The 24,545-nt window shown below is 54.9% G+C and overlaps 2 protein-coding genes and 1 non-coding gene across 9 annotated transcripts in view; all 3 read left to right on the top strand.

Moving 5' to 3' along the window:
* Positions 1-6,780, top strand: part of PLEKHM1 (pleckstrin homology and RUN domain containing M1) — a 58,507-nt gene extending 51,727 nt beyond the window's left edge. For 4 of the 5 annotated variants that reach the window (XM_043904887.1, XM_043904883.1, XM_043904885.1 and 1 more), the window contains 3 exons: positions 2,885-2,948; positions 3,578-3,846; positions 4,581-6,780. In XM_043904887.1, the coding sequence (XP_043760822.1) occupies positions 2,885-2,948; positions 3,578-3,846; positions 4,581-4,692 (445 nt within the window). In that variant the 3' untranslated portion in view covers positions 4,693-6,780. The remainder of the gene's footprint in view (positions 1-2,884; positions 2,949-3,577; positions 3,847-4,580) is intronic. The other variant, XM_043904886.1, reaches the window with a different exon arrangement.
* A 1,458-nt stretch (positions 6,781-8,238) lies between these two features.
* Positions 8,239-24,545, top strand: part of ARHGAP27 (Rho GTPase activating protein 27) — a 38,591-nt gene continuing 22,284 nt past the window's right edge. Inside the window, exons 1-3 of one of the 3 annotated variants that reach the window (XM_043904888.1) lie at positions 8,239-8,450; positions 9,409-9,542; positions 10,810-11,484. In XM_043904888.1, coding sequence (XP_043760823.1) covers positions 10,828-11,484 — 657 coding nt within the window. In that variant the 5' untranslated portion in view covers positions 8,239-8,450; positions 9,409-9,542; positions 10,810-10,827. Of the gene's footprint in view, positions 8,451-9,408; positions 9,543-10,809; positions 11,485-17,137; positions 17,265-24,545 lie in introns of those variants that run through there. The other 2 variants (XM_043904889.1, XM_043904893.1) reach the window with 2 other exon arrangements.
* Positions 15,492-15,598, top strand: LOC122695809. The gene has a single exon (XR_006341561.1). It is a non-coding gene; the product is annotated as a U6 spliceosomal RNA (small nuclear RNA).

The following is a 24,545-nucleotide window of genomic DNA, read 5'->3' as shown; positions in this document are numbered from 1 at the left end:
GAAAAAAAAAATGCTTTTCTTCTTTACAAACGTAGTATTCAAGTAGTGTTAAAGAGAACCAAGCAGAGAGCCGGGGTCACCCTTCTCCAGTCCGGCCACTGTCGGTACTGTAAGCACTTCCAGATCGCACGCTGTCCTCACTCACAGGAAAGCGGAGTTGCCCCAACACAAATGGCATGTGGTGAACCAGGGTTTGGCAAAAGAACCAGAGGAAACCTGGGCGGGCTTTTCTGCAGGGAACCCATGGCTGTGGGGGTGGGGAGTCAGGGGGGTAGCGTGGGTTGCCAGGACCTTCGCAGGGCTCAGCGCAGCCAGGTTGTGGGTACAGGGGCTAGACCTCGAAGACCCTCTGTGCCACCACAAAGGCATAGGATTTTATTCTGCTGGCAGCCGGAGCTGTTGAGGAGTTTTGAGCACGGGATGGTCACACTCCCATCAAAAGCAGTTTGGCAGCAGCGGGGCGTGGGGGCTGGTGTGGTGCCTGGTGCAGGCGGTGAGGAGGCCTGGACTGAGGTGGTTGGAGTGGAGGCTGAGAGGACAGGAAGGGTTGAGGAGAAACGGGCAGATCTTGGGATCCCCTTTCTCTCAGGGGGCTGCCCTGACCTCCCATCCACAGCAGCTGTTGGGCCTCACTGAGGGCCTCACAGGCCCAGGGTAGGTGGCCTGGCTGGCCCCCTGGGCTTCCACGACTCTGAGCAGAGGGCAGAGACAGACAGGACTCTCCATCCACCCTTCCTGCCGGCTCAGGGACAGCCTGTGCGCCCCCTCTGCCCCTCCCCCTGCGTTTTCCTGGTGATAAACGACAGCTTCCGGTTCCCAGAAAGCCGGAAGTTTCCCAGGGAGACCGGCACGTTGCGCTGAGTGGCCACTTGGCAGCACACCACGGGCTGCCTGGTGGAACTCGCCACCTCGGCCCCCAGTGGGGTTCCTCCTGGAACCGGGGCCGTGCCCTGGGGTGGGCACAGCCCAGCACCCACTCCAGATGCCGCGGGGCCAGGCACCTTCCTGCCTCCAGATGTCCGGAGCACCCTGGGGCAGGCTCCTGCGCGTCCTTGAACTGGGAGAATTCTCCACCCAACCCCACTACCGTACAGACACACAGCAAGGCCAGGCAGGAATTTTTTGCAGGTGTTTCCTGTCCATCTCTCAGGATGTAACCCTTGGGATCTCTGCCATTGATGAGGTGGAAACTAGAGCCAGGCTGCTGGCAGCTAAGCCCTCGTCCTCTGCCCCCCACCCCTACCGCTGAAAGGGATCTATGCACTCAGGACACTTCCACTCCTCTCCCAGAGCGCCAAAACCAGATGCTTAAATGTCTGTCCCTAAGCTAGACCATGGAGAAGGCAATGGCACCCCACACCAGTACTCTTGCCTGGAAAATTGCATGGATGGAGGAGCCTGGTAGGCCGCAGTCCATGGGGTGGCTAAGAGTTGGACACGACTGAGCAACTTCACTTTCACTTTTCACTTTCATGCATTGGAGAAGGAAATGGCAACCCACTCCAGTGTTCTTGCCTGGAGAATCCCAGGGACGGGGGAGCCTGGTGGGCTGCAGTCCATGGGGTCTCGAAGAGTCGGACACGACTGAGTGACTTCACTTTCACTTTTCAATTTCATGCAATGAAGAAGGAAATGGCAACCCACTCCAGTGTTCTTGCCTGGAGAATCCCAGGGACGGGGGAGCCTGGTGGGCTGCCGTCTATGGGGTCACACAGAGTTGGACACAACTGAAGTGACTTAGCAGCAGCAGCAGCAAGCTAGACCAGAGGCTACAGTAGGAAGGCAGAGGCCACGTCCTGTACATTTCTGTCCCAGCACTGTCCATGGTACGTGATGGGGGCAGTAATGACAACTATTAATAACAGCCTCTAGGCATTCACCTGGGAGATAAGGACACAGGCTCTGGAGCCAGCCTACTGCTTTCAGACTCCAGCTGTGCCTCTTACTAGCTGTGTGACCACAGGCAAGTTCTTTACCTTCTCTGTGCCTCCATTTCCTCTTCTCAAAATGAGGGTTATAAAGCGTCAACCTCACAGGATTCTTGTGAGAATTAAATGAATTAATATATCACGCTCTTAGTCCAATTCCTGGCTCCAAGCATTAGCTTTCATCATCCTCCTCCTCATTATTTTTTAGACTTTTTAAAATACCTTTAAAATTTTTTTTCAACTTTATTGAGTAAAATTTACAAAATTGTAAGATATTTATAGTATTTTTTGTGATGATTTGATATATAATTATACTGTGAAAGAGTTCCTCCCATCTTATTAATTCACACATCCATCATCCTCACATATTTTATACATATTATGTATAATGTATATATGAAAAGTGAAAGTGTTAGTCACTCAGTCATGCCCAACTCTTTGTGTCCCTAAGGACTGTAACCCGCCAGACTCCTCTGTCCATGGAATTCTCCAGGCAGGAATACTGGAGTGGCTTGCCGTTTCTTCTTCCAGGGGTTCTTCCCAACCCAGGGATTGAACTTGCATCTCCTGCATTGCAGGCAGATTCTGTACCATCTGAGTCACCTGTATAGTGTGTGTGTGTGAGAGAGAGAACATTTGAGTTCTGTTCTTAAACTTCAATTATACAATACAATGCTATCAACTGTGGTTAATAATTATTCATTTACTATGTACAAGGCACTGTGCCAAATGCTTTAAATAAATTATTTAATCCCCAAAAGAGCTCTCTTGCTCAGGTGAGGACACCTGAGGTTCAGAGAGGTTAAGGAGCTTGCCCAAGGTCCTGGTCACCTGGAAGTCCAGGTCCCGAGCCCAGGCTGAAGCTGTTTCTCCCTGGTGAGTAGCACAGAGGGAGTGAAAACAAACACAGGTGGGCCCAGATTCCTTCTGAGGAACCTCTTGTCTTTTCTTTGAAGGCTCAACCACAGGAATTATCTCTTGGAGTCGCCTCACAAGTACAGTGTCGCCGACCTCCAGCAGGTGAGAACGCTGCCCCTGAGGTGTGTGTCGGTCGCTCAGTCATGTCCGACTCTTTGCGACGCTATGGGCTGTAGCCTGCCAGGCTCTCTGTCCATAGGGTCACAAAGAGTCCAGGCAAGAATACTGGAGTGGGTTGCCATTCCCTTCTCCAGGGCATCTTCCCGATGCAGGGATGGGACCCGCGTCTCCTACACTGCAAGCAGATTCTTTACTGTCTGAGTCACCAGGGAAGCCCAGAGGAACCTAATTCCTAGAAACTTATTCCTGGAGAAATCAGAAAGGGAGATGTTGGGGCGGGGGCTGCTGCCTGCAGTTTATGGAGGCAGGACGACCCATCTTCAGCCTTTCAGCAGCTCAGAATGGGTGTCTGGCCGTCCACGCTTCCTGGGGCAGTAACTGAGCCCTTGGCCCCACTGGGACAGGCAGGCACCACAGCCAAGCCCAGGATCACAGGGCTCAGCCCCCTTCCAGGCTGCGAAGGCGTAGGGAGGGTGAGGGTTTAGGACATTCCTTTCCTCGAGGGAGGGGACCGTGGATTCCTATGTGCACAAGGACTGCACGCCTGCATGGCTCGGCCTCACTTGGGGAGGTTTTGTTGCCCAAGTGGAAGGAAACTTCTCTTGGAGTAGGAGTACTCCAGGCTGGATGCCAGGAGGAGCAGCAGGCCACATCTTGCAGACAGCCTCGGGCCTGACACAGCCTCTCAGAAGGCCTTGGCGGCCGGCGCTTGCCCTCCACAGATCGCGGACGGGGTGTATGAAGGCTTCCTCAAGGCCCTGATTGAGTTTGCCTCCCAGCATGTCTACCACTGCGACCTGTGCACCCAGCGCGGCTTCATTTGCCAGATCTGCCACCACCATGACATCATCTTCCCCTTTGAGTTTGACACCACAGTCAGGTATGCAGATGCTCTGCCAGCCCCCCTGCTTCCCACCCCTGGGTGGGGGGCAAGTCCCAGGGGCCACTGAGAGGAGTCAAGCCAAGCCCTCACAGGACTCCCTGCCTCCCCCGAGCTGCCCATCTTCCTAGAGAAGAGGTAGCTACTGCCCCTTTGAGTCGAGAGGGAGGACCTCGGTTTTGTCCTCTGCAAACAGGTGGAGGAGGGGCTGGGTGAGTTACTGGCCTAGAGTGTTGGCACAAGGCCGGGCACAAAGTGGGCACCTGGTGGGCAGTACCTGCCACTGCCTCTGCCCTGTAACGATTGTCCTCAGTCATCCCTCATTATCAGAAGCCTCTAAATGGAAAGAGGCCTCCACCAAGCCTCCAGTCCAACCCATTTGGGAATGGAAAACTGAGCCAGTGGGAGCATCCATTCATTTTCAGTAGGTGTCCCCAGAACCAAACTCGACCCCCCCGAAAAGACCTAGGGCTGAGTTTTTTAAACCGTAGTGTTTGGAACACAGGCAAGGAATCATTGAGTCTCCGCAGTATTTATAAGAAGGGAAATACATACAATAGAGGGCATCTGTGTGCATCGTGGGGCTTAGAGATCAGCACCGCGGCGAGAACCTTTTGTCCCAGGATGGAGAGGCAGTGCCGAGTGCCGTGGGTGGCTGGCTTTGGTCAGGAGCACCGACCAGCCTCGAGCCCCGGAGGATCGAGGTCCCAGCAGCGCTTGCGGCTTTCTCCCAGGTGCGGCGAATGCAAGACCGTCTTCCACCAGACCTGCCAGGCCGTGGTCAAGAAGGGCTGCCCCCGCTGTGCCCGCCGACGCAAATACCAGGAGCAGAGCAGTCTCACCTAATCCCGCCTCTTGTCCCCACCCGGGACCCTGGGCTCAGCCATCCCAGCCGGGTTGGCCACCAGCCTGGCCACACTCTCAAGGTGTCACAGAGCCAGGAAAACTCTCGGATGAGACCAGAGCACTGGCCTACGAGAGGGAGCCCCGGGAGCCCCTGATGACACCTCCTGCCCCCCCACCCACCTGCTCCAGGAGGTGCGGACACCAGCAGGTGCCCCCTGTCCGAGGGTGTGGGCAGAGGGGGGCTTTGCACTAATCGGCCCGGCTCCCCTCACTGACACCCCATCTCCATGAGGGCTGTTCAACACTGTGGAAACAAGACTTGGGAGCATTTTCAATTCCACATTCCTGATTAAAAGCTCTAGTTTTTTTAAGGTGGGTTTTTTTTCCCTTCATATTTCGACAGAAAATATTTTTTTATTCTTGACCCTCCACAAGTCACCCAGGAAATCCAGGTTCTCACCCTAAGCGGATGTGTAGAAACCGCTCAGGCCCAGCTTGGAGGTGGGTGGTGGCCGGGTGAACAGGCCCCCCAGGACAGAGCCCACCAGCTGGTGGGTGCCTTTCCTTCGCCCTCACCGGGCGCTTGCTGCTGACAGCTCCTGTACAACGTGCCAAACTGCCCTGGGCCAGGCGGGCTCAGTCCTGAGGATCACGATCTCCACGCCCCCCCATCTGCTCCCTGGTCCCCCCTCCACCTGAAAAGCCCGTCAATTTCTCTGTGTCAAACCCACCCCCCACCCCTCCTGCGGCTCTCCTGTAGCCTGGGATCTTGGTCCCGACGGAGGAGGGCTATGACTCGGAACCAGCACTGTCAGCACTTTGAGCCTTCCTTGGTCCAGGGGAGGATCGTCGTCATCTAGCCCACCCCTCAGCCCCCTGCCCTCCTCACTCCTGCCCCCGACTGGCAGCCAGATGGGCAGGGGGCTGCTGCAGACACATTTCAGGAACGCACCCCCCGCCTGACGGACCCCGCCGGGACCGAGGTAGACTGTGTCCACACTGCCCCCCGCCGTCCTTCCACGAAGAGCGCCAGCCCTGCTGCAGAGATGCGCAAGGACATGCAGGAGAAGCCACCCGTGGAAGGATGCTCAGCCTGTTTATGAAGCCATGAGTTCACAAAGTTCTGCTGGACATAACCCAGGAGGGCTGCTGCCAAGAGATTGGAACATTTCACTGGAGCACAACTGCCTTTGGAGGGGGTCTTCGGGTGGAGCCTGAAATTGTTTTCAAAGCGATATTTAGACCCTGGGGCTTTGTGGGGGGGCATGATTTCTCTGTTGCCTCCCCCCACTTCTCCTGTACCCAGCAGGCCCCCCTCAGCCCTGGTGCCCCCCTGACCATCTTATCTGTGCTCAGCTGAGATTGGAGGCCTCAGGTAGATATCCACCTTCACTGTCAAGAGACGAACCCACTCCCACCTCTCCCTTGGGGTGATTCGGCTGCTGAGTCACCTGCCCAGCCCTGTAGAGCTGGATAAATTGTGCAATAGAATGGGGGAGGTGGTGGGCGGGTCAGGGAAGGGGCTGTCACATAGCTTCTTTGTCCCCATCACGGAAGCTGGTGCACACCTGTGCTCAGCCTCCTAAACCAGAAAATGGATCCTTAGCCCCACCCCCACCCCCAGCCAGCATTAATGCTCCACCAGAAACACAGCCTGATCAGAGCCATAATTGGTGGTCTTGGGGCGGGCAGCACTGCCTGAGCCCAGCCCTGTGAGTGTATTCTGTATCCCAGAAGATCCCTAGGCGGCAGCGGGAGTGAGGCCCTGGAGAAGTCCACTTTGGTTCAGTGGGGGCTGGCATACCACACTCCCTACCTTCTCCGGGATCAGTAGCATTAAAGCTGACCGCCCCCCTCCCTACCACCAAAAAGCTGCTGATGCTTTCAGATGAGTTGATTCACCCTCTTCACCTCCAGTGGAAAGCTGGTATGAACCTCAGTAGTGCCCACACTATTTTTTAAATTTCCTTTTATGCAATAACCTGTTTCTAGAGGGCCCTGGCCCTGAGAAGTGCTTTGCCATGTACTGGAGGAACTGCGGCCATGTGACTTTTGAGTGATTTTGCAGTAAAGACCTGCTGTTTCTAATCTGTGGTCTGGTCTCTGAATCTGAAAGCTGTCACTGACTGGGGGAGACCACAGGCGCTCAGATACTGTCTGATAGCCTCCACTGTCCTCAGTCAGTCCCTGGGCACAGAGGAGGGCTGGAGGGGGGTGGTTATAGGTAAACATTTGCAAGCAGGGGGCTTGTGTGCCAGGAGTGAGCATGGAGAATAGTAGAAGTAATTCTTCAGTCTGTCCCCCACCTGGCCTCTCCTCTGAGTCAGCCCTCCCCCCCACCATGGGGTAGGATTTCAGGGCCTTTGGGGAGGTTTATTCACATACACTCATGTAACTGAAGCGAATGCCTGGAATCCCACTGTGATGGCTTCTTTCCTGTTCCTTAAATGTCAAAGCACAGACCCCTGACATTGGAACGTGTGAAACCATTCCCCATTGGTCATCCAAGGTGAGAGAAGAGGCTCCGGAAGGAAAGGCTTGTGAGCAGGGCCGGATTCAGGGCTCATGGTTTTAGGGCTCCACCTGGCCTTGGCTGCCAGCTTTCCTCTGAAGTTCCAGCAGAAGTCTGGGGGTGGGGAGGGCCTGCAGGAGGAAGCCCACTGCTGCCCTTGTAAAGACAGAAGAAGGAAACAGGCTAATTCCCAGGGAAATCAGGGTGCAGGAACTTGGGACTGAAAGATTGATGTCTGCAGTTTCCTGTCCTTGAGGCAGCCTTTCAGCCTTTGAGGGAGCGCCCTCTGCCCATCACAGGAGCCCCAGCTTCCCTCGAGGGCAGGAGGTGGTGGGCTCCGAGGAGCCCTGAGGGACCTGGTGTGAAGAGGCCGGGCCCAGAAGAGCACACGGCCTATGCGCTGCCTTTACACTCAGTCGTCCATCCTTAGCAAGGTGTTTCTGAGAATACTTGTTTCTCCCTTCCCCCTCCTGCCTAAAGGAGGATGGCAGATGGGGAGTTTGGAGACCCCAGTTCAACCCCAAAGAGGAGGGCTCATCTCATAGTAAAACTAGTGATAATAATAACTCTTCAGATGTGTGTTCTTACAATGTGATGATAATAATACGTTAGCCTGACCTGCTGCAGCCCATGGGGTCACAGAGAGTCACAACTTAGAGCAACAACAACAACAATCCTATGAAGTAGGTGTTACTGTCCCCAGTTTACATGACAGCAAACTGAGATGCAGAGATAAGGTGAGCATCTTGAGTACAACCCCCCGAGGTTGCCCTGAGCTTTGACGGATTGGCTGGGGGTGGGGGGGCTCCTCCCCCACAAGGATCAAGGCCAGGGGTGGGGGAAAGGGGATGGAGTAGAGCAGCAGTGGAGGGAAATCTGGCCCGGCTTCCTCCCCGCTCATCCCACCGTCCTGGCTCTGCTGCCTTCCTCCAGGAGACAGCCAGGTGTGGCCCAGTATCCCCGGGAGGTGCAGGGGAAGGGGGTGGCGTCTGCGCTCCTCGGGCGCTGGCCCGTCCCAGAGAGGACAGGAAGCCAGGACACCGGGGATTGTCTCTCGCAGCCGCAGCCCCAGCCCCGGGAGGAAGTTCTGCCGGGTGCTCTCCGCCGGTGCCTCCCTCGCTATATTGTTGAACAGGAAACAGGGCAGCGCGGGAGCTGGGCTGTGGAGGAGGGAGCACGGGACGCCGAGCCCCCCGCGCGCCTGCCAGGACAAGTGGAGGCCAGGCCAGCGAGCGGACACCCCGAGGTGCCTGGGCCGGGCCGGACTGGGCGGGGGTGCTGATCTGGGGTGGGGAGGGGGACTGCAGGTGGCGGGGTCCTCACCCGGCAGCACCAAGAGTCAGCCCTTCGCACACCGCGCAGAAGCGGGAGCTGCGCGGTCTTGGAAGGAGGGCGGTTCGGGACGGATCTTCCCCTCGCTCCGGAGGAGGTGGGAAGCGAAGGGCTGCCCGCCGTCCTGGGGCAGGAGGGGCCCAGGTCCAGGCCCCCTGCGACGACCCAGGCGTGGGCGCCGCTGTGACTCTTGTCTGTCTCCCAAGCCGTGGACGCAGGGCACCTCCTGGTGAAGGGTCGGTCCTCGCGCTCCAGGGACCCTCCCCTCTTCCCCGATCCCTCTCCTCTTCGCTCCCCCCCAGGATCGGGGAAGGAGCCGAGGACCGGGTCCCCTCCCCACCCAGTCAGTGACCACGCGCTCCGGGGAGCGTCTCTGCAGTGGGAACCCCGCTCCAAGTTTTTCCAGGCCTGGCCGAGCTGAGTTCGGAAAGGGCCTGGGGAGGACGAGGATGGGACCAGAGCGGCAGTGCCTGCAATCTGGGTGGTTCAGGATGCAAATAACCTTGCTAGAACTGGGGACGCTCCAGCTAGACCGCAAGCCAGGGCGAGCAGTCCTGAAGCATCGCGTCGGCGGGACGCAGAACCTCTTGGAAGCCGTATCTCGAGCGTGGGGGTGGGGCGCGGCGGGGGCCGGACCCTATCCTCCCTTGGCTCCACTCGTGAACCTTCCGTGCCCCTTCGGCCGCAGCCCTCCCTGTCCCCCTGTCCCCGCCCCTCCCTCAGGCCTTCTCCTGCTCGGGTCCCGCCTCAAAGGCCCCACCGGCCCAGGCGGATTTCTTCAGGCCCCGCCTCGCCCCTCCCAGACACCGCCGCTTCGGGAATTGAAGGCGGTCCTTCCGAGCGTCGCTCACCTTCTTTGCTCTCCTTGCCAGCTCCAGCTCCCTGAAGCCTCTCCAGCCAAGCCGTCTGAAAACCCCGCCCAAGGAGATGGCAGGGCCCTAACCTGCATCCATCCGCCGGCTCCACCCAGCCCGCCCATGGGCTCCGCGAGGCCGGCCCTGCCGACGTGAGTGAGCGGCAGGGGCTCCGGGGGAAGGTGGCGAGAAGGGTTGGCTTAGCTCCAGTCAGCTCAAGGACCCCGCCTCCAGGGCCCAGAGTGCTCAGTGGCTCAGTTTACACTCCTTCCCCGTCGAGGAAAGCTTGAGAAAGTAGAGAAGGAGCGCTCGGCGCCCCGCGGCCAGACCCTGTGCCTCGGGTCCCTCAGACTCAACCAGAGGCCGAGCTCCCACCTGCACCTGCTGGTCCCAGGTCACCATCGTGGGGCAGTCGGTGTGGCCGATGTAAAGGCTTGGAGGGACCAGCCTCATAGACGGGCTTCCAGTTGGGCTGTGACCGCCGCTCCCCCCACACACCAGGAGAGTGGGTTGTGGTGTTCACTCCGGGAGAACTTAGGAGGTCCCTTGGGTACACCGCACGGATAGTCACTATCAAAGAGTGCATTCTCTAGGGGCCACTCTCGTGGGGCAATATAGAGATCGCGGGCAGGGAGCAGGCCGCGAAGGCCAAGCCTCTCTCTGGACGTGGAGGTGGGAGCCGGAGCGCAGGGGGCGGTGCTGGTCGGTCTGGGCGGGCGGGGCTCCGGGGTCACATCTGTGGCTAAGCCGCCGGGGAAGTAAAGAGAAACCAAGAGAACCGGTTTCCCCGGCCTTGGCAGTCGCGGCCCCTTATGCCAAGGCCCTTGGACTACGCAGGGCAGGGACACTCCCAGAGTAGAGCGAAGCGGGGGCCGCTCCCAGAACCTGCGCCGCAACTCTGTCCCCCTCGGGCCTGGGGCGCACGCGCCGGGGTGCGTGGCTGGGGCGATAGGAGCTGCCAAGGACGCGATCCCCTGAAGGCTCCTGGAAGTGTCGGGACAGGGCGGGATGGAGGTATAGGCTATTTTTCCCACTTTACAAATGCGGGAACTGAGGCCCAGTCAGTTTTTATGCACACGTGATGTCAACTTTATCGCGGGCAGTACCCCCCAACCAGCCTTAAAGCTTCCCTGGCTTTAAAGCCGGAGCGGTGTTAGCCACCGTCTCCCCACCGAGGGATAGAATTTTATACTCCAGGCCGCAGAATGAACGGGCTGTCTTAATTCCATCGCTGCGTGTAAGAATTAGAACCGTAGAGATTATTTCATCCAAGCCCCGCGTTTTCGAGATAGGAAAACCGAGGCCCGAACGTACACAACGATTGTAGCTTCGGGACTCGAAGTCTTCGGGCTCCCCTGTGCGGAGCGCGGCCCTGTCGGCGGCCCTGACCTCCGCGCCCCTCCTCCTCGTCGCCCACAGGGACACGCGGCGGCCGCGATGGCGGCGGACGTCGAGGGGGATGTGTACGTGCTGGTGGAGCATCCCTTCGAGTACACGGGCAAGGACGGGCGCCGCGTCGCCATCCAGCCCAACGAGCGCTACCGACTGCTGCGCCGCAGCACGGAGCACTGGTGGCACGTGCGGAGCGAGCCGGGCGGCCGACCCTTCTACCTGCCGGCGCAGTACGTGCGCGAGCTGCCGGCCCTCGGCCACCCCGCGCCCGCCCCGCCGCCGTCCGCGCCCCTCCAGGGCCCCGCAGCTCCCGAACCGCTCGCCTATGACTACCGCTTCGTGAGCGCGTCGGCGCCCGCCGAACCCGACGGCGCCCCAGCCGAGCCCCGGGGCCGCGCGGGCTCCCTGTGCGGCCGAGCTCGACCGGGCGCGGCCACCCAGCGTCGAAGCCTGGCGCCCGGCTCGCCAGCCTGCCTGTACACGCGGCCCGCGGCGCCCGTGAGGCCCGCGCAGTCCTTGGACGACCTGGCCCGCACCGCGGCGCCCCCTGCCGGCCTCCTCGGGAGCGGGGGCGGCTTCAAGGCCTGCAGCGTGGCCGGCTCATGGGTGTGCCCGCGGCCCCTGGCGCGCAGCGACTCCGAGAACGTCTACGAGGCCATCCGGGACGTGCGCGGCCCGCCGACGGAGCAGCGGCCGGAGCAGGTACGCCACCGGAGCCGGGAGTGGGGAGACTGGGGGGGTGGGGCGGGGGTTACTCCCGCCGGCTAAAAGCCTGGACGCTGGGAGACCCCCTGAGCCTTACGTCTCGGCTCGACGGAGCAGCAGTGTCTGCCGGCTTTGGACCAGCTCGCTCTCGCCGAGCCTAACTTTGCTCAACCACGAAACCAGAGGGGTACAGACTCACTCAAGATTTCTTATCTCCAGTTCCCAAATGCCAAGGCTCCCTGGCGCTCAAACGGCTTTTGTAACTCAGTTAATGGCAGAATTTAACTTGAACCGATGTGCGGCCGTGGGCAGCCTTAATATACCCCATTTAGTGTGAATATTCAAGTTTTGCTGTAGAAATGCAAGTAAATCCGATCATACGGTGCCGCCCAAGCCTTGCTGGGAGCATTACGTCACCTGTAGCAGGTGCGGGCCCGTTACCCTTCTAAAATCCAAACCATTCCAAAACACATCTGGAATGAAATAAGAGATGGTGGCGGACTACCGCCGCCGGCTCTACCTGCCGCGCGTTTCTCACATGAGCTTGGGTGTCGGAGGTGATAATGGATGTGAAAGTCAGGGGTCTGCTTCCTTTTTTGGCTGGTTCCAACATTTTAGTTCCTCTTTTTTTTTTTTTTTTTTTTTCAATTTCGATGGGTTTGTTTCAGAAATAAGTCCAGTTATAGTGAGGATATTCTTTTCGCCTCAGAATCGGGTTATGTAAATTTGGGGATTTCTGAAATAATATTTAAATATTATTTTTAAAACAGGGGCACGTTTTAAAAAGTCTTACAACCTCAGAATCCTTTGCTGGCCCAGACTTCTTCAAGTTTAGGGACTTTTGCGGGAGAGATGGGGTGAGGGCGGGGGGCGGGGGGGCGCTGCACAGGGCCCCTTCTGACATCTGCCGCAGCTGTGTAATTATGGGCAATCCACTTCCTCTCTCAGAGTCTGTTTGCGTTTAGACCAAGAGGCTAGGGGACGGTGGAGAGATGACTCTTGAAACTTGTGAGTCTCTGATTTCCTTTTTTGGACCCGATATGATTATAATAAATATTGATGCCTGCCACGTGCAGAGGCTGAGTCTGGGATGCCCAGAGGAAGGAGGCACCGTCCCCATCTGCGAGGCCCCTGGTCTTCTTATAGTGCAGTGTTCAGGATCTGAGGCTACACAGACTCGAATTTGACTCTGCTGGGTCATCTGCCAACTGCTAAACGAGTCACTTCATTCCCCCCACCACGGCGCCTTCTTGTGTACACGCAGAACAATATCAAAGGATTCGAGTTGTTGAGAGCCTTAAAAGAGGTGAAGCGTGGACGTGCTTGACACGTAGTAGGCGGTCTGCCAAGACTGGCTGAGGTCCCACTGGGTATCTTTTCCTCTGGGCCCGCTCCGCCTTTGCTACGGTTTTTGCAAGAGGCAACCCGCCCTCTGGTGGCCAGAATGGGGAACAACGTGCGGCGTGTAAGGAACGAGATCAGGACCCCGACCCGGAGGGGAGAGAGCTGAGAAGGTGGAGGGTGATGGAGTGGAACCTTTGCGCCAAGCGCCTCTGCCAGCCCACCATCTATCTATTCCATCTTCTCTGGAATATATGGCTGCACGCCTGCTCTCCTTGCCCTCGGCGCCGCTCCGTTTCTTCGGCAGGCTCTCACACCTCTCCACACTCTCTGACCTTGTGATGGTGGGAATATCTATTTGGCTTTTGGAGGTGCACTCCTCCCTTCTAGAGGTGGGGAACTGGCCTTGCTCTCTGAACCCCAGCTCCTGGCATCGAGCCTGAGCCAGAGCCTTACGGAATGTGCTGAGGAGGGATGAGGAGAGGCAGCTCCCTTAACCACATGAACCCAGGCTCTGCAAGTCTGCCCAAGGGGCACCACGGCAGAACCCAGGACCACGGTGGGAGAGGAAGACCTCCCGTCCAGATCCCAGTACCTCCTGAGCTCAAAGAAAAATCATCCCAGCTGCCAGGGTCACTCCGCCTCGAGCCTCCAGCTTCCCGCAGCTGCAGTGGTGTGTTAGGAGTCGATGGACATAGATGATCAGGGCTTGTGCAGGGAGGAACTGGGGTGTCTGCCAGAGACCTGGGTTTCCCCCGAGATGCTCTGCTCAGCCTCCGCTCTGGCCCTAATTCGCTGTGTGACCTCAACAAGTCACTTAGCATCTCTGGTCCTGTTTCCTCCCTGGGGTAATGGGGATAAGACCACACTCCCTGTGGCCATGTTTTCTTTGAGTGTCAGCTATCGGCCTCCCTTGACACTCCATCCAGGACAAACTCCAGGGGAAGGGAGTTGGTTCCCTCCTGGGAAGGAAGTCCCACCCTGCTCTCTGTTCACAGCAGCACTTAGAGAAGGAGTTTCTCGAAAGGTGAGCCTGCCCATAACCTCCTTGGAGGAGAAAGTTCCCACCTTTCCCCTCCATTCACTAAGTATGAATTGATGGAATACCCGCCTTTGGATCTAAAGGCAACCGAGGCACGGCTCCAGCTCTGGGGGGTTCACCGTCTGGGTTGGGAGACTGGAAGGAAGGGACAGATCTTCAGTGTGGGGCACAGGCCGTCTGTGATGGAGCTACACTCGAGGTGCTGAGATGCGTGGGCGGAGGCGAGGTGTGAGAAGATGTGGCACCTTTGGGATCTTACAGGTGGGGCTCAGGGAGGGGAGTGTGGGGTCGGGAGTGGATAGTGTCTTGCTGAACAGGGGTTCATGGGCTCTTGGCAGGAATTTGGACTTTATCCTGCAGCCATTGGAGAGCTCTCAGCAGAGAGGGGAAGGGGATTGAGGGAAGACCTCTGCGGCTGGGCCTTGGAGAATGATGAGGACCTTCATGGTCTCCCAGGCATGCAGCGATGGCAGAAGATTTGGGAGGCAGGCTGGGTGGGACCTGGTGGCCAGTGGGCTGAGGGGGTGGGTAGGAAATCAGGAGGAGTTCCAGTCTCCCAGTTTGCACACTGGCCCTGACGGTGGTGCTGTTTGAGGCCTGGATAACCAGGGAGGAGGAGGTGGAGGAAAGATGCGATGCCCACTCTGTCCGTGCCTGGTTCCAGTCTGGGACAGCTAGGACTGCTGCCCAGGAGGAGGCCCTCGGTGTGTGATAGTGGAGCGATGGGTGTGGACAAGAGCACCTGAGACAGTCCCGGGGCCACTGCATTCGAGACAGCCCCAGGGCCACAGCATTTGGGTGATAGAGGGAGGAGAGGGGAGCGAAAGAGGAAGGAACAGCCAGGGAACAAGAAGGAAATGCGAGCAGAGTACTGGCCCCAAAGCCAAGGAGTGTCCAGGAGAAAAGAGAAGTGAGATAAAGGCCACTGAGCTTTTATCAGAAGCGGCCGCCAGAAGGTCCGCAGCTACCTTATCAGGAGCTGGTCCAGGAGTTGCTGAAGGCAGAGAGCAAAGGGGCAGAGGAATGAAGGTTGAGGACAGAGGTGCAGAGTGAAGACAATTCTCAGAAACTAGACAGAGAGGGGAGACGCTGTGTGGCCAGATGTGGGTGTAAATCTTGGGTGGAGGCTCCCCAGAATCTCCTGAGAAGGGCAGGAAGACAGGAGGCAGAGGATGGCGAGGAGGTAGATGAAGAGATTCCACCCCAGGAGAAAGAAGTGAGGAGCAGAAGCTGGGAGCAAGGGGGAGAAGGGGGAGGAGGTGGAGGGGGGAGGAGAGGGGGGAAGGGGAGGAGGGGGAGGGGGAGGGATGTGTGGATGGAGGTGACGTGGGGTCATCAGAGCAGGTGGGGACAGTGTCCAGTGGATGGACCGTCGGACGAGGGGAGAGGGTGGTGAGAAGGGCAGGATGATTGGCAGAGGCAGCGACTGGCGCCCCTAGAAGCGAGGCACCTCTACCACCTGGGGCATTTCACCAGTCACTCAGCTAGGTTAGCACGTGGTGGGCACCTGCTGTGGGTTGGCCACTGGGACACACAGCCTGGGAAGACGCAACAATCCCTTTCTCAAAGGGGCTAACAGTTCTACGAGCTCTCACTCATCCTGTGAGCTCTCACCCTCCCAGTGTTCACTCTGGCAGCACATAAATTCAAATTGGAACAATACAGAGGAGATTAGCATGGCCCCTGAACAAGGATGACACGGAAGTTCGTGAAGTGTTCCATATTTCAAAAACAAAACAACTCATATTCCCAGTGGCTCGGAAGGCAGGCCTGGGCACACCCCACATTTGCCCTGAGTACAGACAGAGGTTCAAAGAGGTTTAGGGACTGACCAAAGGTCACACAGCCAGGAGGAGGCGGTGTCAAGATCAGATGCATTCCTCCAGACCCCAAACCCCGGCTGAGTCCCAGGCTTTCAGCCTTGGCCACCCCGTTCCCCTCACCAAGGACAGTACAAGCCCAAAGCAAACACGTGTTCACCTTTCAGAGGTGCCCTGTCATGGGCACCGGGGCAAGGAGGAGGCAGGAATTCTCTGCGCCTAATGGTGAGGTGGGAGAATGAGATGTCCCAAGAGAGGGTAGAGGGCCTTCCTGGTGGCTCAGTGATAAGGGACCCGCCTGCCAATGCAGGAGACGTGTTCGACCCCTGGTCCAGGATGATCCCCTGGAGAAGGAAATGGCAACCTGCTCCCGTGTTCTTGCCTGGAAAATCCCATGGACAGAGGAGCCTACAGTCCATAGGGTCGGACACAATCGGTAACTAAACAGGAGAGAGGAAGAAGCACCCCTTCCGAGGAGGGAGAGAGGGAGGAGGGGGAGGAAAGTGGAGGACTCTACCCGCCCTCCCCGCACCCCCCCCCACCACACACACACACACACACACACACACAGCCAGGTGACCGCCCCCCACCACACACACACACACACACACACACACAGAGCCAGGTGACCGCCCCCCACCACACACACACACACACACACACACACACACAGCCAGGTGACCGCCCCCCACCACACACACACACACACACACACACACACACACACACACACACAGCCAGGTGACCGCCCCCCACCACACACACACACACACACACACACACACACACAGCCAGGTGACCCCCCCCCACCACACACACACACACACACACACACACACACACACACACACACAGCCAGGTGACCGCCCCCCACCACACACACACACACACACACACACACACACACAGCCAGGTGACCGCCCCCCACCACACACACACACACACACACACACACACACACACACAGCCAGGTGACCGCCCCCCACCACACACACACACACACACACACACACACACACAGCCAGGTGACCGCCCCCCACCACACACACACACACACACACACACACACACACACACAGCCAGGTGACCGCCCCCCACCACACACACACACACACACACACACACACACACACACACACACAGCCAGGTGACCGCCCCCCACCACACACACACACACACACACACACACACATACACACACACACACACACACACACACGTGCTGCCAGGAGGCAGTCTGGGAGCCTGGGGAAGCCAGGTGAGGAAGGGGCCTCTGTGACTCCTCCCCAGAAACTAATGCAGGGCCCACCCCTGGGCCAGGGGCCTTCCGACCCCGGGGATTCCAGGGTGTGGTCACCACCACACCCTAGAATGACTCAGAGGTGGGAAGGGCCAAGCCGGCCACCTGGACTGGAGCCCGCCCCTGCTGCCGGGCATTGGCCACTGGGAGGAAGGGGTCACAGCCCCGGCCTCCGCGGCGTCTCAGGCAAACAGCCCAGGAGGCGCCGCACCTGAGCAGGTTCCAGACTGCTAGGAGCCCCAGGGCGCTCCTTCCTCTTCCTCGGCCAGGACTGGTGAGTGACCAGGAAATGTGCCCTGGAGTCGGGACCCTGGGGGAGGAGGGGCGCGCCTCAGTGGTTTTCCCTCACCTTCCTGAGTCCCCTCCCGATCATTCCGTGAGCCCATCCCAGAAGAGAACCCACCCGGGGACCCCTGCTGCCACGAGCCCTGCCCTTCTCTCTGGATCCCGGCCCACACTCCATGGGACAGACTCCAAGGGCAGCCCCAGGGAGCTGTGACCGAGATGAGGGAACTGATCTTGGACAGACCCAGCTAGATCCCCCTTTGGGACCAGCCGGCAGGAGGGGGGGCTTCTGAAAAGGAGGCTGGTCAGAACAGAGGAGCGGAGACCAAGTGGAGGGACTGACGCGTCCCCTTGTCCATCCTCCCCCCTTCTAACAGCTCTCCCCACTGCCCAGTTAGGGTAGCTGTCCTAGGGTGGCCCGGCTGGTTTCTTTACACCTGGCCTGAACACACCCTCCCATGACTCATCTGCAGCCCCAAGCTGACCCAAGAGCCCCACTGCCCAGCCTGTGACCTGGTTTGTGAAAGAGTAGGTCCTAGGGGACCCTCCCTCCCATGCTTACCCACATTCCTGGCCACTGAGAGCCCTCCCTGCCCACTGTTCCCAAGGTGGAAAGGCACAGCCTCCCGCCCCGCAGACTATTGTCGCTGGGTGGTCCCCCCTCCCCCAACCCCACCCCCAGCCCGGGTCTCATTTCACCCGGTTCCCTTCAGCCCCCAGGCCTCCTGAGACAATCCCGTGGCAAGCCCCCCTGCCTCCCCACTTCCTCCCTCAGCTCCGGCAGCCTGCTTCACCCTATTCTTATTTGCTCTGCTCTTCCTGGAGCTGTCGGTCCAATAGTGGGAGAGGATGGGCAGTCGGTACTGAATGCCAACCCCGATGGCCGGTCAGCGTCAAGTCCCGGGCACGGGAAAGCCCGTGATCATGACTGGGGGTATCTGGTGGTCAGAACACGGTCGCGGTTCCACAGCAGTGTTGGGGGGATTTGGAGCTGGATCTAGGTGGGGCTTCCCTGGTGGCTCAGATGGTAAAGAACCTGCCTGCTTGCTGGAGACCGGGATTCGTTCCCTGGGTCGGGAAGATCCCCTGGAGAAGGGAATGGCTACTCGCTCCAGTATTCTTGCCTGAAGAATTCCATGGACAGAGGAGCCTGGTGAGCTCCTGGTGAGGCCATGGGGTCACAAAGAGTCTGACAAGACTGAGCGACTAACACCACTTTTACTAGGTTGAGCAGTGAGGGGACACTTGATGTTGGTTGGTGTCCAGGGAAATGGGGGTGCTAGGGCTGGGTCCCGGGGAGGGGTGCTTGCTAACACTCAGAGACTCTGTTTCCAAACTGAGGAAGGATTGTGGTGTTGGGGGATTTCCAGAGCTGCTGCCTTGGCAAGGTGAGGTCTGCAGGGCCCTCTGTCCAGCCCCAGCTCTGGGCTCCATGCTGCCGCCCTGCATCTCTCCTTCCGCTGCCTGGAGGTCCACAGCGAGCATGAAGGGGAGCAGGTCAGGGGTATGTGTCTAGGCTTCGTGTCTGTCCTGGAGGCTGCAGGCACTTGGGCCCGAGAGGGGCCTGCCTCCAATCCTGCCAGCCATCTTCCTTCCTCATTATACAACTGGAGGATTGTTGCCTGGTCTGAATTTGCAAATTACTGTTTCCCCCATTATGGCTTCCCCGGTGGCTCAGCGTCAAGAATCCACCTGCCATGCTGGAGCCATAGGAGACATGGATTCAATCCCTGGGTGGGGAAGATCCCCTGAAGGGGGGCATGGGGTGTATTGCCTGGAGAATACCTCCCAGTTCCCTTGTGGTTCGGCAGGTAAAGAATCCGCCTGCAATGCGGGAGACCTGTGTTCAATCCCTGGGTTGGGAAGATCCCCTGGAGAAGGGAAAGGCTACCCACTCCAGTATTCTGGCCTGGAGAATGCCATGGACTGTATAGTCCATGGGGTCACAAAGAGTCGGACACAATGAGCGACTTTCACTTTCCCTTCACATTCTGCCTCGGAGGATCCCATGGACAGAGGACCCTGGAGGGCTACAGTCGATGGGATTGCAGAGTCAGACACGACTGAAGCGCGTGAGCAGGCACGTTCCCCTATAGAGATAGTTTGTGTGTGTGTGTTTAGTCGCTCAGTCATGTCCGACTCTTTGTGACCATGGACTGTAGCCCACCAGGCTCCTCTGTCCATGGAGTTTCTCCAGGCAAGAATACTGGAGTGGGTTGCCATACCCTCCTCCAGGGGATTTTCCCCACCCAGGGATAGAACCCAGGTCTCCCGCGTTGTAAGCGGATTCTTTACCATCTGAGCCACTAGGAAAACCCATAAAGGTAGTTTAACCCCATTACAAATATTTGGATAATGGGGGGGATTTCAATCTAATGATTCGGGGTTGTGGTTTCTCTACATCCATTCTGCTTTCCTAGGCTTACATGTTGGGGAGTTTTACAGACATAGGATTGTCCCAGTGTACACTGACATTTATGCTGCACTTTTTTGCTTCCACATCTCTTGATTCAGTAAAAAGCAGGTAATGGAGACAATGAAAAATCAGAGGCGGTCCCTGGAATGAAGGTAGCTTACATTCCAGAAGGAGTGACTGACAAATAAATGACAGTTACACTATTCTGTGTTGAATTCCAGTGCAGAGTGCTATGGGGGGACACGTCCAAGGAGCACCCCACCCCATCCCACTCTCTCAGGTGAGAGGGAAATCTACAATCCTGTCCAAGGAGGTGATCTCAGAGGTGAATTCTAACGGCTTCTACAATTCAGCCTCCTGAGAAACCTTCTGGACCTGGTGCTTTGTCAGTGGCAGATTTTATTTATTAATTTTGCTCATCAATGGTAATTAGTCTTTTCAGGTTTTCCACTGGTTCGCTAGTTAATTTTGGCCATGTCACTTTTTATTTTATTTATTTTTGGCAGTTTTTTTATTTTACCAGGTTAGTATTCCTTTTTTTCCTAGATTTGTAAAAGTTCCACTTTTGTTATGGATTTCCTTCTGGCCTAGTAAATAATCTTTTATTTTTTTAATAATAATCTTTCTTTTTACGTTTTCAAAGTTCTTCAAAGACAGAGAAAACCTGCACATTTTCTTTCTTTCTTTGGTTGCATCAGATCTTCATTACATCCTATAGGATCTTGGCGGCACACAAACTATCTAGTTGTGGCTTGCAGGCTTAGTTGCTCATTACATGTGGGATCTTCCTGGACCAGGAATCAAACCTGTGTCCCCTGCATTGACAGACGGATTCTTAACCAAAGGGCCACCAGGGAGGTCCCTGTATATTTTCTATACAAATATTTTTGTATACTTAAGGGATGTAAGGTTCCATATGTATCAAATCAAGTTTAGTGATCATTCAAATACATTTTCTCTATATGCTTCTTTTCTTCTTTTGTTCTGATTCTGATAGAGGTTTATTAAATCTCCGTCTCAAATTCTCTCTATAAAGTGCTTCATGTACTTTTTCAAAAAAGGTTTATTTATTCATTTATTTTTATTTTTGGTGGTACTGGGTCTTCATTGCTGTGCCCAGGCTTTCTCTAGTAGTGATGAGTGGAGGCTACTCTTCATCGCGTGCACTGGCTTCTCACAGTGGGGGCTTCTCTTGTTTGTGGCGCATGGGCTATAGAGAGTGGGCTCAGTAGTTATGGCTCATGGGCTTTGTTGCTCCATGGCGTGTGGGATCTTCCCAGACCAGGGATCAAACCCATGTCCCATGCATTGGCAACTGGATTCTTAACCACTGGACCACCAGGGAAACCCTTTTCTCATAATAGTTTTTGCTTTTTCGATTTAACTATAATGCTATTGGGAGCATACAGATTTTGACTGTCTTGTCATCACAAATTGTGTCTTTGTATCATTATGTCATAGGAGAAGGCAGTGGCACCCCACTCCAGTATTCTTGCCTGGAAAATTCCATGAAAGGAGGAGCCTGGCAGGCTGCAGTCCATGGGGTCGCTAAGAGTCAGACACGACTGAGCGACTTCACTTTCACTTTTCACTTTCATGCATTGGAGAAGGAAATGGCAACCCACTCCAGTGTTCTTGCCTGGAGAATCCCAGGGACGGGGGAGCCTTGTGGGCTGCCGTCTATGGGGTAGCACAGAGTCAGACACGGCTGAAGTGACTTAGCAGCAGCAGCATCAGTATGTCATATCCCTTTTTATCCTGCTTAGTGCCTGTTGCTCAGTAGCTCAGCTGTGTCTGACTCTTTGCGACCCATCCACTGCAGCACACCAGTCTTGCCAGTCCATCACCGTCTCCCAGAGCTTGCTCAAACTCATGCCCGCTGAGTCGGTGATGCCATCCAACCATCTCATCCTCTGTCATCCCCTTCTCCTCCTGTCTTCAATCTTTCCCAGCATCAGGGTCTTTTCTAATAGTCAGATCTTCGCATTAGTATTTGAACTTCAGCTTCAAATATTTGAAGTATTTGAACTTCAGCTTCAGCATCAGTCCTTCTAATGAATATTCAGGATTGATCTCCTTTAGGATTGACTGATTTGATCTCCTTGCAGTCCAAGGGACTCTCAAGAGTCTTCTCTAATACCACAGTTCAAAAGCATCAATTCTTCAATACTCAGCCTTCGTTTAAAAAAAAATAATAATGGTTGAAAATAAAAGGACACAGAGAGATACCAGCAAGTGAAAAGGTAAAATAAAATGAAATAAAAAGGAAGTATGACCATATTAATAACAGAAAGGTAGAATTTCAGGTTTAAGCTTTTCACTTGTTGGTATCTTTCTGTGTCCTTTTATTTTCAACCATTATCATTTTTTAATTGAAAAAAAAGCATATTTCTTGTGTGTATCATATCACTGCTTTTTAAACCCAAGCTGTCTCTTAATGGGATAATTCAGTCTGTTCACATTTCGTTTAACAATTGGTACACTGTCCTTGATTTTATTACTAGTGGTTTATGTTACATTTATTGGTTTACCTTATGGTATTCTTTTCCCCTTCGATGAGGTTGCTACTGATTCCCTTTTTTCTCCTTCTGTTAATCTCTTGTCTTTCTGTTCTTTCTCATCATTAGTGGCTTCTGTTTTTCCCTCCGGCTCCTAATCCAATGTGTTCTAGAGCATGTGTGTGATGAGGATTCTTTTTCTCAGCGACCCATCTGGAACTCACAGATCCCTGCCAGTCTGTAGACTTGGGTCTGTTTTTCAGTTTAGGGAAATCTTGTTAACATGACTATTGTTTCTTTTCCTTTTTCCTTTGCATGTTGGCTCTCCTGGCTGGATCTCCCAGTTTCTTATCTTTTCCCTCTTCACTTCCACCTCTATGTGCTTTTGCTCTGAGGTTTGAGATATAGAGATATGTGTGGCCTGATCTCCCAGGCCACACATTTGAATATCAAGAGTAACTATCTTCTCCCCCAATTAGTAGTACAACACTATATTTTAAAGTTCTAAAGCAGTCCTTTTCTTCTTCTTTTGTGCCTTACTTGAATCTCAGAGAGTTTTTTCTTCTTGTTGTTCACATTGTAATTGTATTTTCCAGCCCTCTATCTTGCGAATAGCCTCAAGGTACGCATTTTTTCTTTTAAACTAGGTTATATGCTTACGTGTTTTTTTTTTTTAATCAAAGCATTAAAAAGTATATAGCATGGAGAAGGAAATGGCAACCCACTCCAGTACTCTTGCCTGGAAAATTCCATGAACGGAGGAGCCTGGTAGGCTACAGTCCGAGGGGTTGCAAAGAGTCAGACACGACTGAGCGGCTTCACTAGCGACCCTTGGGGAGCTCATAGACCAGCAGAGGGCAAACACCTCATGAAACCACAGCCCAGATCTGAGGCCATTTCCCCAAATGACTAGAAAGAAAAGACATTCAGTACTTAGGGATGGCCAGCAGAGAGCTGACTCTTCAAGAGCAAAAGAGACGCCACAGACCCTGGAGCACTGCGTTTAGAGAAGATTCCCCACAAGGCAGCGTTCCATGCCCAGCTGGAAGGTCTTCTAAGTGCGACGGCTACTTATAAATATTTCTAGACATGCTAATACTATAGCTGTGATGATCTAGTCAAGACGGCAGAGTGAGCAGATGTCAAACAATAGGAACATGATGGATGAGAGAGGAGAATTTGAAGGGAAGTTAAAAAAAAAAAAAAAAAAAAAAAAAAAAAAGTATATAGCAATAATTCTCATACACATCATGGCTTCCTTGCCCTGTTCTTTATCAGCTTAAAAGTTACCACTTTAATCAATTCTTTCTCTATTCTCCCAGAATTGCTTTCTGCAAAACAGACTAGTATAATATATTGATTATTTTCTGTCTGTCTTACACAAAGATAGTGTTAGTTAGTTAGAATAGGGAAAAGGAGTCCAGAATGGCGGTGGCTAAAAAGAACTGAAAGGGAAAAGCCCGCAAAAATATAACAAAGGAAGGTCTGAGGACCAGAGTGAGAACCTCAGATAAAACAAACAACACTCTTGGCTGGCCCAATTTACATAGGACAGGCCCAGGGACAGAGAAACATATAAAAAGAGGAGCCAAAGCCCTCTTCTCTCTCTCTCTCCCGCGCGATGGGGCGCTCTTCTCTTCACGTCTTTGGGTCGACGTGCCCTCACGCCTCGAAGATGGATTTTCCTGCTATTATCTAAATAAAATAGAGCTGTAACACTGATTTATTTAAGAGCTATAACACGGTCCGTTCGAGACCCGAGAGCTGTGACCCGCCGAGGGGGCTTTAAGGTCCGTCACTCCAGATTTTTGTTGTGACGAGACAAAGAACCGAGGAGCATACACTCGCCTGACGATAGTATGCAGGACATCTTGTTTCTTATTTATTTATTTTTTACCTTTTTTATTTAACCATGTGCCCTGGAGCTTGTACATAGAAAGTATCCTTCGTTATAGCTACATGGCTTCCCATTGTAGGGACGTAGCTTAAATCATTTAACCAGAAACCACTGCTGATGGGCGCTTGGATTGTGTCCTATCTTTTGCTATTACAAACAACATTATAATAAATAATCTTTTAAACCTGTACAGGTAAATCACAGTGAAATCCCAAAAGTACAGTTGCTGGGGCAAAGGGTAAACAGTAGGTATTTTTTAGATATTGACAAATTGCTGCACTCAGGGCTTATATCAATTTGCTCTCCCACCAACACAAATGAACACACCTGTCTCCCCTCAGCCTTGCCAACTGAGTGTCATCAAAATATCGTTTTCTGCCAATCTGATCATAAAGTACATTATCTTAAGGTAGCTTGAGTTTGCATTTCTCTTTCCAGTGGGAATGAGCATCTTTTTAT

The sequence above is a fragment of the Cervus elaphus genome, chromosome 5, assembly GCF_910594005.1.
Source record: "Cervus elaphus chromosome 5, mCerEla1.1, whole genome shotgun sequence".
Lineage (NCBI taxonomy): Eukaryota > Metazoa > Chordata > Mammalia > Artiodactyla > Cervidae > Cervus > Cervus elaphus.
Note: the sequence above shows the minus strand (reverse complement) of the source record. Positions and strands in the feature narration are given on the sequence as shown.